At 36.2% G+C, this 11,861-nt stretch overlaps 1 protein-coding gene across 1 annotated transcript in view; it reads left to right on the forward strand.

Moving 5' to 3' along the window:
- Positions 1-11,526, forward strand: part of ppk11 (pickpocket 11) — a 56,951-nt gene extending 45,425 nt beyond the window's left edge. Inside the window, exons 8-11 of the mRNA XM_090372212.1 lie at positions 2,526-2,577; positions 10,601-10,635; positions 11,084-11,168; positions 11,518-11,526. Coding sequence (XP_090228338.1) covers positions 2,526-2,577; positions 10,601-10,635; positions 11,084-11,168; positions 11,518-11,526 — 181 coding nt within the window. The remainder of the gene's footprint in view (positions 1-2,525; positions 2,578-10,600; positions 10,636-11,083; positions 11,169-11,517) is intronic.
- The last annotated feature ends 335 nt before the right edge of the window (positions 11,527-11,861 follow it).

Consider the following 11,861-nt stretch of genomic DNA (forward strand, 5'->3'; position numbering starts at 1 on the left):
CATGGCTGCCATTTGACCAGCATTGGATGACAAGGTAATTGCATCTTCAATGGACGCCTCCGTAGCCAGGTGGGCAGGAGCACCAGTGCATAGCACACACTTCTTGATTAGACCGGGGTTCGAGCCCGTGCCCACCAAATACGGAGGATGCGGAAAGGTCAGGGAATGACCACCACATATCCCGGGAGCAATATGGCCTTAGTTGCTAATGTTCCTAAAAACCAAATAACAAACAAACAGCATCTTCAATATTATTCAAAAAGGCTGTATTTCAACAAGCCATACCAAGTCAGTTTAGTATCTAGGACAAGAGTTCTTGTCTCCCCACCATTAATTTAGGCCTAAATCAATTTTTATGAATAAATTTTCATTTTTCAAAAGAAAAATAAATTTGACAACTAATGAATCTCAAACCCAGTCATTGTTCCATTAAACCACTCTTTTGTAGCTCTCATGTGTAGCAGAGAATAGCATCACTGTCATCAAAAATATAATACAGTGAAGTATTTTACAGTGAAGTATTTTTTAAGCTTTGTATTGAACTTCTAATAATGTATCCAAACATTACCATTAAACAAAATGAAGAAAATGTTATTAAAGATATTTTGCTTATTAAGCGTATTAAAATAATGATGATTTCTACATAAAAGTGATGATACATTATTATCTGATGTTGAAATTGTGATGATGTGCCTTGTTAATTAAACTTGATAGTTATGATGCTTTTGATATGGTGAAATTGTTATTGTTAAAGTTATTTTAAATTTGTTATTTGTACTCACTGTGGTAGATAAAGTGTGAAATAATCCACTTTCATTGTGGTTATTGCACTGAATAATTTGTTGCCCACATTTCATGGGGTATTGTCAATGATATACAAGAATTTTGTTAGCAGGGAAAAGTAGGTGATTATCCCTTTGTATAAGGCAATGGTCAAGCCATGCCTTGAGTACTGTGTACAGGTCTAGAGGCCTAATTTTAGGAAGGATGTAGAGTTGCTTGAGCGAGTACAGAGAAGGGTTACAAGATTGTTGAGGGGAACAAAGGGGTCCTCTTACCAAAGAGAGGCTTAAGTTCTGCAAATTGCAGCATCTGGAGACTAGGCACCTGCGAGGTGATCTGATTGAGGTGTATAAGGCCTTGAATGGGTTGAGCACACTGAATTCTGATGGGATTCTTCTGCTTGCTCAGATTATGAACCTAAGGGGGCATAAATTCAAATTGGGGAAAGACAGTTGTAGAATAGATGTGTGGAAATTTGCCTTTAGCCGCAGGTTATTATTTGCTGGAACAAACTTCCATCTGTTGTTGTGGAAATTGATAGCTTAAATAAATTCAAGGAAGAACTGGACAAACTTTTAAAGGGAATGGTTGATGGCTGATGCTACATAAGCTTGCTTGCTTTCTTGCATCACATGCCTCTATTACTACTACTACTATTTGTTTGCAAGCTAAACACAAATTCTTTTGGCTTAGAGGTTTGCCATTTAAACTGAATGCAAACTAACACAATTATAGTGAAAGAGAGACATAACTACTGCTGACATAACTGCATGTTCACATGCGGAGTTAGAATGAACAGGTGGAGAGAAAACTTTAATTGTAAAAGAGAAGCTCTGTTTAGATTCAGCTGTTAAACTTTGAAACTTAGTTTGTGTGAGAGACTGAAAATTATAGTCATGAATTATATTGTTTTGTGCAGCTTTTAAATGAGAGTTGGCATAGTTATTTTCCAGCTGAAGAGGCCAGTTAAAATGAATTTGTTTGTTTGGAAGCATTGACATGTAGTAAAGGTGAAATATAATTCATAAATAAGTATTTCACACACATGATCTTAACATATCAGAATTAAAAGTGTATGTAAGTTTATTTATTTTATAAGGTACAGTGATCTACAGAAGCAGTTCTTTCATAATAAGAGTGAGCTCTAATGCCTATAAAAGGCTTGTTGACATTCATTCCTGTTTTTTTGTTCTAGAGTATTGACAGTTGCAGAAAAGTTCTAGTTCTGCAATTTTCTGGTTATTAAGATATTGCCTATGAGAGTTTGCTTTCTTCCAAACTGAGACACTGGTGTTCTAATGAAGACTAATGGTACAGGATGTTCAAAGTCAAAGTTTTGCAGTAATTATATAGTGTTGTTTGTTCTTATGTTGATAAATGTTATCCAGAAAAAAAGGGGACTGAAAAAGATCCTTTGTAATTATTCTTGTTTTAGTGAAAATAATTATTTGTTTTATTAATGAGAATAGTCTTTCTAAACTTGATCAGTTTTGTTTCTCTCTTGAGCCTGATTAAGGAGAACAAACCAATGGATTTCTTATTGCAATGACGTGTGTCTTGTTATTGCAGTTTTAGTTCAGTTATACAATACCTCACACTTTTACAACAAAAAACAAAAAGTCAAAAAGTACTTTGACTTTTTGTTTTTTTCAATTATACTTAAATTATATTGCATCTTGAAGCTAATAAATAAAAAAAAATAGTAACATCCAAGTTTAATAGCACCATTTAATTTTTCATAGATCTCAACATTATGAATTCCAAACACAAATTATTAGTCGTTTTCCTGCACAAGTAAGTAAAACAATTTTATTTTTAGTGTAGTTTTTCTTAAGGTTTTTATGTTAATATTAATAACAGATATATGGTATTTCAGTATATATGGTATTATAGCAACATATCATTGTGTTTTTCCATATGTTTCAAGAAATATTTACATGAGAACAAAGTGAACAAAAAAATTTCAATTACCATAAGTAAACCTTAAAGGTAGGTAATGCTAAAGAACATCCTTATTTGATGAGGAATTGTCATTAACAATGGCCTCCGTAGCCAAGTGGTCAGGAGCGGGAGTGCAGTGGCACACGCTCTTTAAGTAGACCGGGGTTCAAGCCCCTGACTGCTAAATACGGTTGATCTGCCAACCCGCACTGGACCAGCGTGGCAGATTATGGTCCATTTCCCTCAGCATGAATTATTGAGGAGGCTTCCATCCTGCAGTGGGTTGATAATGGCTGCAATTTACTTTTTTTTTAGTCATTAACAATAGAAACATTAACAATAGAAACTGTAAACTAAACAAAACATAAAAATTATTTATCTCATATAACTATATGTACTTTATTTTATTACTGAATACCCCTGCACAGGACAATTGAAAAATCACCAGGCCATAGGGTTGATTTTTTTAAGAGTATTTTGATGTACTTTGACTTCCATACATGGAAGTCAAAGTACATCAATCCACTGCAGGATGAAGGCCTCTCCAGCAACTTTTCAGTTCCTTCTGTTTTTTGTGCAATGGGCATCCATTTACTACCCATGAACTTGTGAATTTCATCTGCCCATCTCCATTGTTGTCCTCCAGATTTTCTTTTAGCTCCTGTTGCATACCATTCTGTTGTTTTCTTAGTCCATCTGTCATCCTGTCTTCGAGCTATGTGTCCTGCCCAAGACCATTTCAGTTCTTTAGTTTCGATAAGAATGTCCTTTATTCGTATTTGTTGCCTAATCCATGTGTTTCTCTTATTTAACAGTCTGATTCCTAATATAAATCATTCCATTCTACCCTGTGTAGTTTTCAGCTTCTCTTCCATTCTTTTTTGGTGAGTGCCCAAGTTTCACTTCCATAAGTCATGGTGGGGAGTATACATTTGTTCATTATTTTATGTTTCAGACAAATTGGGATATTGCTCCTCAGTATGTGACTATATTTCCTGAATGCTATCCATCCAAAATTTATTCTTCTCTTGACTTCCAGCCATTTATCATTATTACAGCTAATGACATGTCCCAGTTAAGTATATGAATCCACCTTTTCAATTACTGCTCCTTCAATGATTATATCCCTTTCTGTGGAATACTTCATCATCATTACTTTTGTTTTAGCCATATTCATCGTTTGTCTGAAATCCTTACTAACTCTGCATAACTGATTAAGGTTTTCCTCTAATTCTTTGGGATCGTGGCTTATGATCACAATGTCATCTGCAAATCGTAAATGATTTAGGTACTCTCCATTCACATTGACTCCTTTCTATGAGGCGCCTCCGTAGCCAGGTGGGAAGGAGCAGCAGTGCGTAGCACACGCTTCTTGATTAGACCGGGGTTCGAGCCCGTCACCACCAAATACGGAGGATGCGGAAAGGTCAGGAATGACCACCGCATATTCACGGAGCAATATGGCCTTAGTTGCTAATGCTCCTAAAAACCAAATAACAAATAACAAACCTTTCTACGACCAGTCCAACCTTCCGAAAGCTTCTTTAAGGGCAGCACTAAACAACTTCGGAGATATTATATCTCCTTGTTAAACGCCTTTCTCAAATTTAAATTTGTTACTGTCTTTGTCTAGTCTAATAGAGGAGGTAGCATTCTCATATATTTTCTTCAAAATCATAATGTATGGGGTGTCTATGCCTTGCCTTTCCAGTGCCCAAAACATTTCCTTATGCTGTATGGAGTCAAATGCCTTTTCATAATTCACAAATGCCAGGCATAATGGTGTTTTATATTCTTTGCTTTATCCATTAGCTGCGATATTACGCAAAGGTGATCCATAGTTAAGAACCCTGTCCTAAAGCCAGCTTGCTCTTTCGGTTGATTCTCATCAAGTATTCTTTCTAATCTGTTAGTAATGACCCTTGTGAACAATTTGTAGATGTGGGACAACAAACTAATTGGTCTATAATTTCTAATTTCTGATTTATCTCCTTTCTTATGCAGCAAAATTACAATTGCATTTTTCACTCCTTAGGTGTCATTACGAAAGGTGTGACACCTTTCCTAATGTATTTTGTGAAGAGTCTTGCCAGTTTCTGTGTCATGTCTCTTCCTCCCGATTTTAAAAACTCTACAGTAACTTCATCTTTACCTGGGGTTTTCTGATTCTTCATTTTCTTCAATGCATGTTCTACTTCATCAGGAAGGATATGGGGTATGTCGTATGTGTTGCTAATTTGTGATCCATCTTCCCCACTGCTTGCATCATTTTCTTGCTCCTTATATAATTCTTTATAATAGTCTTCTACTATTTGAATTATGCTTTCTCTGCTATTTATAAGTACACCATCACTATTATTCAGTTTCAGTATCATTTATTTTTCTATATTACTGTTCATGACTGCTGATTTAAGTCCTTTGTTTTCCCTTAAAGCTTGTTCTACTTTTCTTGTGTTAAATCTTCTTATGTCCTCTCTGAGTCTCTTTCTAATGGCTTTGCATAACTGTATACTCAATTTTCTCCTTGTCAGTGTTTATCTTGCTCTTTATTTGTTGTCTTTGGTTCGTCATGACAAGTGTTTCCTGACTAATTTTTTCTTCTTTGGATTTCTTTTTGCCTATAGGTTTCTGGGGCTTTATCACTTTCAGAAAATTGTTGTATTCCTTGTCAATATCTTGGTCCTGAAAGGTCTTCAGAAGCTCAAACTTGTTCTTAAGTTCCAGTTTATACTGCTTTTTCCCCTCTTCTGTTATCTCAAAAACCTTTGTATTATTTATTTGAATCAGTTTTTTCCTTTTTTTTCTATATCAATATCAGTACATCTATATCAAGTGTGCATCTTACCATTCTGTGATCATTTCCAACATTTACCTTGTTGAGGACAGTAACATCATTCACAATATATCTTCTGTTAGTGAGGATGAAGTCGATTTCATTAGTTGTTAATCCATTTGGGCTCTTTCATGTCCACTTTCTCTTCACCCTTTTCTTAAAAAAAGTATTCATTACTGACATTCCTTGAGATTCTGCAAATTCCACAAGTCTTTCACCTCTTTCATTTCTTTCACCAATTCCAACATTTCCTATAGTTTTCCTTTCTGCCCTGTTTTGTCTCGTTTCAATCTTAGCATTGAAGTCCCCCATAATAATGGTTTAGTGAGTTTTCTGTTCATCTAGAAGTCTCTCAATTTCAGTATACATTTCTTCAACCTCTTCATCATCATGGCTCAACATTGGTGCATATATCATTATAACCTTTAGCTTGTAAATCTTAGAAATCCTGAGTAGTAGTCTTGACACCCTTGGTGATGTACTTTTGAATTCCAAAATGTTTTTTTTTTTTTATATCTTTATGGACCAGAAAGTCAACTCCATCTTTGCTCCTTTCACTGTTTCCATTGGTGTACACCAGATTTCCACATGATAAACTTACAAGTGATTCATTTCTTCTTGTTTCGGCCAATTCGACAGTATTCAAATTCATATTTTCTAATTCCTTTTCCAGTTCTAATATCCTGTCTTCATTGATGAGCTATCTTATGTTGCAACAGGCCAAGTTCAGTTTCCATGCATGGTAGCCTGGTCATACCCAGAGATTCTTAGCACCCTCTGCTTCCACTCTGATGCTTTTGCTGCCATAAGAGGGAGAGTGAAAGCTGCTGGGGACTAAGGGCCATTTGTTTCATTGTGTTGTCATGTGCTGGAGGGTTTTGTCTTTTCCTCTTCACTCTGACCAGGCATCTTGAAGAGAACCACGCTACACGTTCATTGCCACCAAAGTGACATAACAGGGCTTGCCATTGAGAAGGTGTGCATGAGTGGATTTTAGGGAGGCAGGCCAACTAGACTTCTTCTAAATCTTCTAAAATAGAAAGAAATTGGATCCATCTGTGTTTTAGACCGAGTATCTGTTAACACATAGAATGCCTGTTCCCCTCTAAATAAACCTCAGTAAACCATATGGACCTAAAGAAGATTACTATCTATCCATCTGTCTGTTTGTCTCTCTTATTTTAAAAACAGGTTTTTTAGCCATTAAGTATTCTAATTGTTGTGTGAAATAGTTTACATAGTTGTACACGTTGGCACTAATGATATTAAGAGTAGGAGACCGGCGGAATTACTTAACAAGTACAGGTCACTGTTGAAAAAAAGCCGTGAATTAGGGTTGAATTTGAAAGTGTCTGCAATTCTGCCCAGACACGATAGGAGGAAGTATATGATGAGAGCCTTGTCGATCAATTCGGCCCTGGAAGGATTGTGCAAGACTCAAGGGGTAGAATTTTTTTCAGCCTGGTCTGTACTTGTTAACAGGAGAGACTGCTTCTACAGGGATGGGACACACTTAAATAGAAAGGGTGCAAGAATGTTTGCTGATGCTATCGAGGCAGTGTTAGGTGGGTCGGAAAACTGCTAGATTGAGGGGATACAAGGACTAATAGATTAACAGTAGCCACTGGCAGAGGTGAAAGTGATTCTTGCACTGCTTCTATTGGAATGAGCAGAAGCCTGGAAAATAAGATGCAGGATATTTCAGAGCCTGCTGGGAATCATTGGGGTACAAATAAACACACAGGTTGTGTTAGGGTAGCTAAGAAAAAGAACAGGTGCATGTATACTTGTGTGTACACCAATGCTAGGAGTTTAGTAAATAAATTTGATGAATTTGAGGTATTACTCAAAACATCAAAGGCAGATATTGTGGGGATTTCAGAGACATGGTGTCACACAGATATAAGGAATGCAGAACTGGAATTTGGGGAGTACAATGTCTACAGAAAGGATAGACAGGATAGGAAGGGAGGAGGGGTTATGCTATTAGTTAAGAAATACATAAAATCCAAGGAAGTGAAGCCAGTCGACATTGCTGGACAGTGCAGTGTCGAGTCAGTTTGGTGTGACATAAGCATTGGGAGATCAAAATTGAGAGTAGGAGTGAGCTATAGACCTAATGACTCTGATGAGTATAATAAGAAACTGTACGGGAAAATAGAGTGGGCCAGTAAATCAGAGAGTCTTATAATGGGGGATTTTAATTTCCCAGATATTGACTGGAATTTGGGGGCTGGTCACACACACTAGCAAGGCTTTTGTGGATTTATTGGATGATTGTTTTCTACATCAGCATGTTCGGGAGGCAACTAGAGGGAGTAATACTCTTGATTTGATTATCAGTAGTGATTCTTCATGCATTAAGAATCTGCAGGTAAATGAACCGCTAGGTGGCAGTGATCACAGTTTGCTGAAGTGGGATTTACTCAAAGAGGTAACTACCATTAGGGGTAAAGGGAAGCGTTATCGCTTTCGTAAAGGCGACTACGATGGACTGAGACAGTATTTAAATTCTATACAGTGGGACCAACTGATGATGTTACCAACAGCAAATTCAAAATGGGAAGCATTCAAAGAACTTATCTTGGAAGCTACTAGGCTTTACATACCAACTAAGAAATATTGTTCAAGGTTTAGGCCTAAGTGGATGTCAGATGAACTAATGAGACATATGGCAGAGAAGAAAAATGCATGGGATACATACAAATTAACACATGACACAGAAGCCTACGATAGATACAAGTTGATCTGTAACCAAGTTACAAAGGAGGTTAGGCAGGCGAAGGCAGATTATGAGAAATCTTTGGCAAGGGATGCAAAGAAAAACAGCAAAGAGTTCTTTACTTATGTAAACTCTAGAAGGAAGGGGATGAATCAGATTGGTCCACTTGATATCGATGGGTCAACTGTTGATGATCCTGCTCAGGTAGCTAACAAACTGAATGAATATTTTGCATCGACATTCACACACGAGGAGTTATTCAGCAAGGGGAATGCCAGAGGTGTACTCAACTCTGGCAGTAAGCTAGAGAATCTTGTAATAACTGAGAGTAAAGTGGAGGAGAAATTGTTGAAGATAAATACAAGAAAGGCACCTGGGATGGATGGGATCTATCCAATTATAGAATAGAATAGAATAGAATAGAATAGAATCTTAATTGCAGCAATGATAGACATACAATTAGTCCCGTCACGGCATGGTGGTGCCAGGGGTTAACAAAACATATTTACAAAAGAGATACATATGAGAAAAAAAGATAAATCAGATTATATTAAAGGAGGCAGCAAAGGAAGTAAGCAAACCCTTAGCCATAATTATGAGAGCTTCCTTGGACTCAGGTGAAGCACCCATGGACTGGAGATGTGCAAATGTGACCCCAATTCACAAAGGAGGATCAAAGGGCGACACAAGTAATTATAGACCTGTTAGTTTAACTTCTGTTCCTGGAAAATTAATGGAGGCACTGGTTAAAGAAGCACTGCAGGATCATCTAGACAAGACTTCAGTCATAGCTCAGACACAGCATGGTTTTGTTAAGGGGAAGTCTTGCCTGACCAATTTGATTGGATACTATGATGCAGGCACAAAAGAACTGGATGCAGGGAATAACTTTGATATTATATACTTGGATCTTAGAAAGGCTTTTGATACTGTTGCACATGGAAGACTGCTGCACAAATTGGAGCAGTGTGGCATTGGAGGCAAATTGCTGCTATGGATAAAGGGGTGGTTGAGGGGGAGAAGACAGAGAGTGGTAATCAATGGACACTGCTCATTGTGGACTAAAGTTATTAGTGGAGTCCCTCAGGGTTCAGTATTGGGTCCATTATTGTTTTCTGTATTTATAAATGATATTGATAATGGTATATCAAGCTTAATATCCAAGTTTGCAGACGATACAAAGGTTGGCAGGGTTGTCAAGGACACTACTGACACTGTGCTACTGCAACAGGATCTGGAAAGGTTGAGCAGATGGGCTGAAAGGTGGCAAATGAAGTTTAACATTGACAAATGTAAAGTACTACATATGGGAAACAGCAACCCCAGAGCAACGTATCAACTCTGTGGTACTACACTGACAGTGGTAGAGAATGAAAGGGACCTGGGGGTGGTTGTGCAGGCAGATATGAAGTTTTCTGAGCAGTGCAGACGGGCTGCAAGAGTAGCTCATGGTGTATTGTCGATGATATATAGGAATTTTTCTAGCAGGGATAAGGAGGTGATTATTCCCTTGTATAAGGCAATGGTCAGACCACACCTAGAGTACTGTATACAGGTCTGGAGGCCTCATTTCAAGAAGGATGTAGAGATGCTGGAACGAGTACAGAGAAGGGCAACAAGATTAGTGAATGGAACAAAGGGGTGCTCTTACGAAGAAAGGCTTAAGTTTTGCAAATTACAGTGTCTGGAGACTAGGCACCGGCGAGGTGATATGATAGAGGTGTATAAAGCCTTGAATCGTTTGAGCATGATCAATGCTGATGGGATTCTTCCTCTTGCTCAGAATAATCACCTGAGAGGGCATAAATTCAAATTGAGAAAAGACAGATGTAGGATAGATGTGAGGAAATTTGCCTTTAGCCAGCGGGTGGTTGGTTGGTGGAATAGACTTCCATCCCTTGTCGTGGAAGTTGATAGCCTAAATAAGTTTAAGGCTCAACTGGACAGGTATTTCGAACGAACAGAGGGGTGAAGTGGAAGTGGTTATTTTTTATTTATTTTTTATTTTTTTTATTTATATAAGCTTGCTTTCTTGCATCAAATGCCTCTACTAATGCTAATGCTAAATGCTAAGCTAACATAATAGTGGAAGTTCAATGTCACATGTGCACACAACACTGTGTATTGCATTATAAATTGTATTTTTCTGGGAGAAAAACAGATCAATAGTATGAGTTATTTGACTTTATGATCACCTTGTACAGTGGGTATTGATTTGAAAGTTTCTTTTAGTTACTGTGTACTATAACCCATTGTTTGTTTTTAACAAAACAAAATTTTATTGTATATGTGTGTTATATACTTGAATTGTTTCCTTGCAGTATACTGGAAGCAGACGTATTGATAACCAGAAATCGTAAGAATTTTTTTAAAATTTTAATCAGCTATAATATGCAAGTTTTTACCTATACCAAGTATCCTAATTTTGCTATGCATACATAAATTAAATTGCTTTTATGTTAAAATAATTCTTGAAATAGCAGTAGCATGTATGGTTAATAATTAAAACATACTGGTTTTGGACTTCAGAGTATGAACCAGAGTTAAATAATGTTGCTATGTTATTTCAAAAACTGGACATAGCAACATTATTTAATTCTCTTTTAACAGCAGAATGTTACATTTTTAAATCCCTTTATTATGTTTGCAAAAGTTCTTGCATCTCAGCATCTATATTTATTAAAGATGCTGAGATGCAAGTTTTAAATTATAATAGAATTAATTAAATTGAAATTTTCTTTGATATTAATCAAATTCAAATTTCTATGTCATTGAAAATTAATATATACATTCTGACCTTTCAGAAAAACTAGTAACATCACCACTACAGTTTCTATTATGTTTAATAAAATGGAGATAAAAACTTACAAGAGCATACCTAAGTATTCTGTAAGTATAATTTTATAATTTTAATCAATGCTTATAAGCCTATTATATTTAATCTAGGAGTCTTGAATTTCATGAAATTCTATAGCACAGGTATTATTTCTCATTGAAATTTTTTGATCAATGCAACACTTAGCCCCATAATATTATATTATAATCATAACACCAATAGTCTTTTTTTTCTTTTTAATTTTGTAGTTTTGGTGATATGTGAAAATCAGAATGTCTCACAATCTGATTTTCACATATCACTCTTCAGATCTTATAACAGTACTAAATATGGATCTTTCTGAATGATTTTCCCTCCTCATCATTAATATTATAACTTTAAAAATAAATTTTCATGTTCCAGTTACAGTAGTTAATTTAAGAAAAAAAATTTAAGAAAAAAAAAAAAAAAAAAAATTAAAAAAAAAACCTTTTCACTTTTCTAAACTTTCACTCTCCTAAAATAATGACATTCAAGTATAATGAGCGGAACACACAGACAATCTTCTCTAACAAAGATTAAAAGGAAAATTGTACCTTGCTAGTAGCAAAGTATAATATTTCACTGTTGCAAAAAGTTGACAGTATCACTGTGGTCTCAATTGTGGAAACAGAGAACATCACTGTTGAAAATGATCCAGTGTGCTGTGGGAAGCATAACTAAGCATATTTACAAACTGTTACATAGGTGAAACTGAAGGGCATTTT

This window comes from Mastigoproctus giganteus, chromosome 4 (genome assembly GCF_048544385.1).
Source record: "Mastigoproctus giganteus isolate SK-2022 chromosome 4, ASM4854438v1, whole genome shotgun sequence".
Lineage (NCBI taxonomy): Eukaryota > Metazoa > Arthropoda > Arachnida > Uropygi > Thelyphonidae > Mastigoproctus > Mastigoproctus giganteus.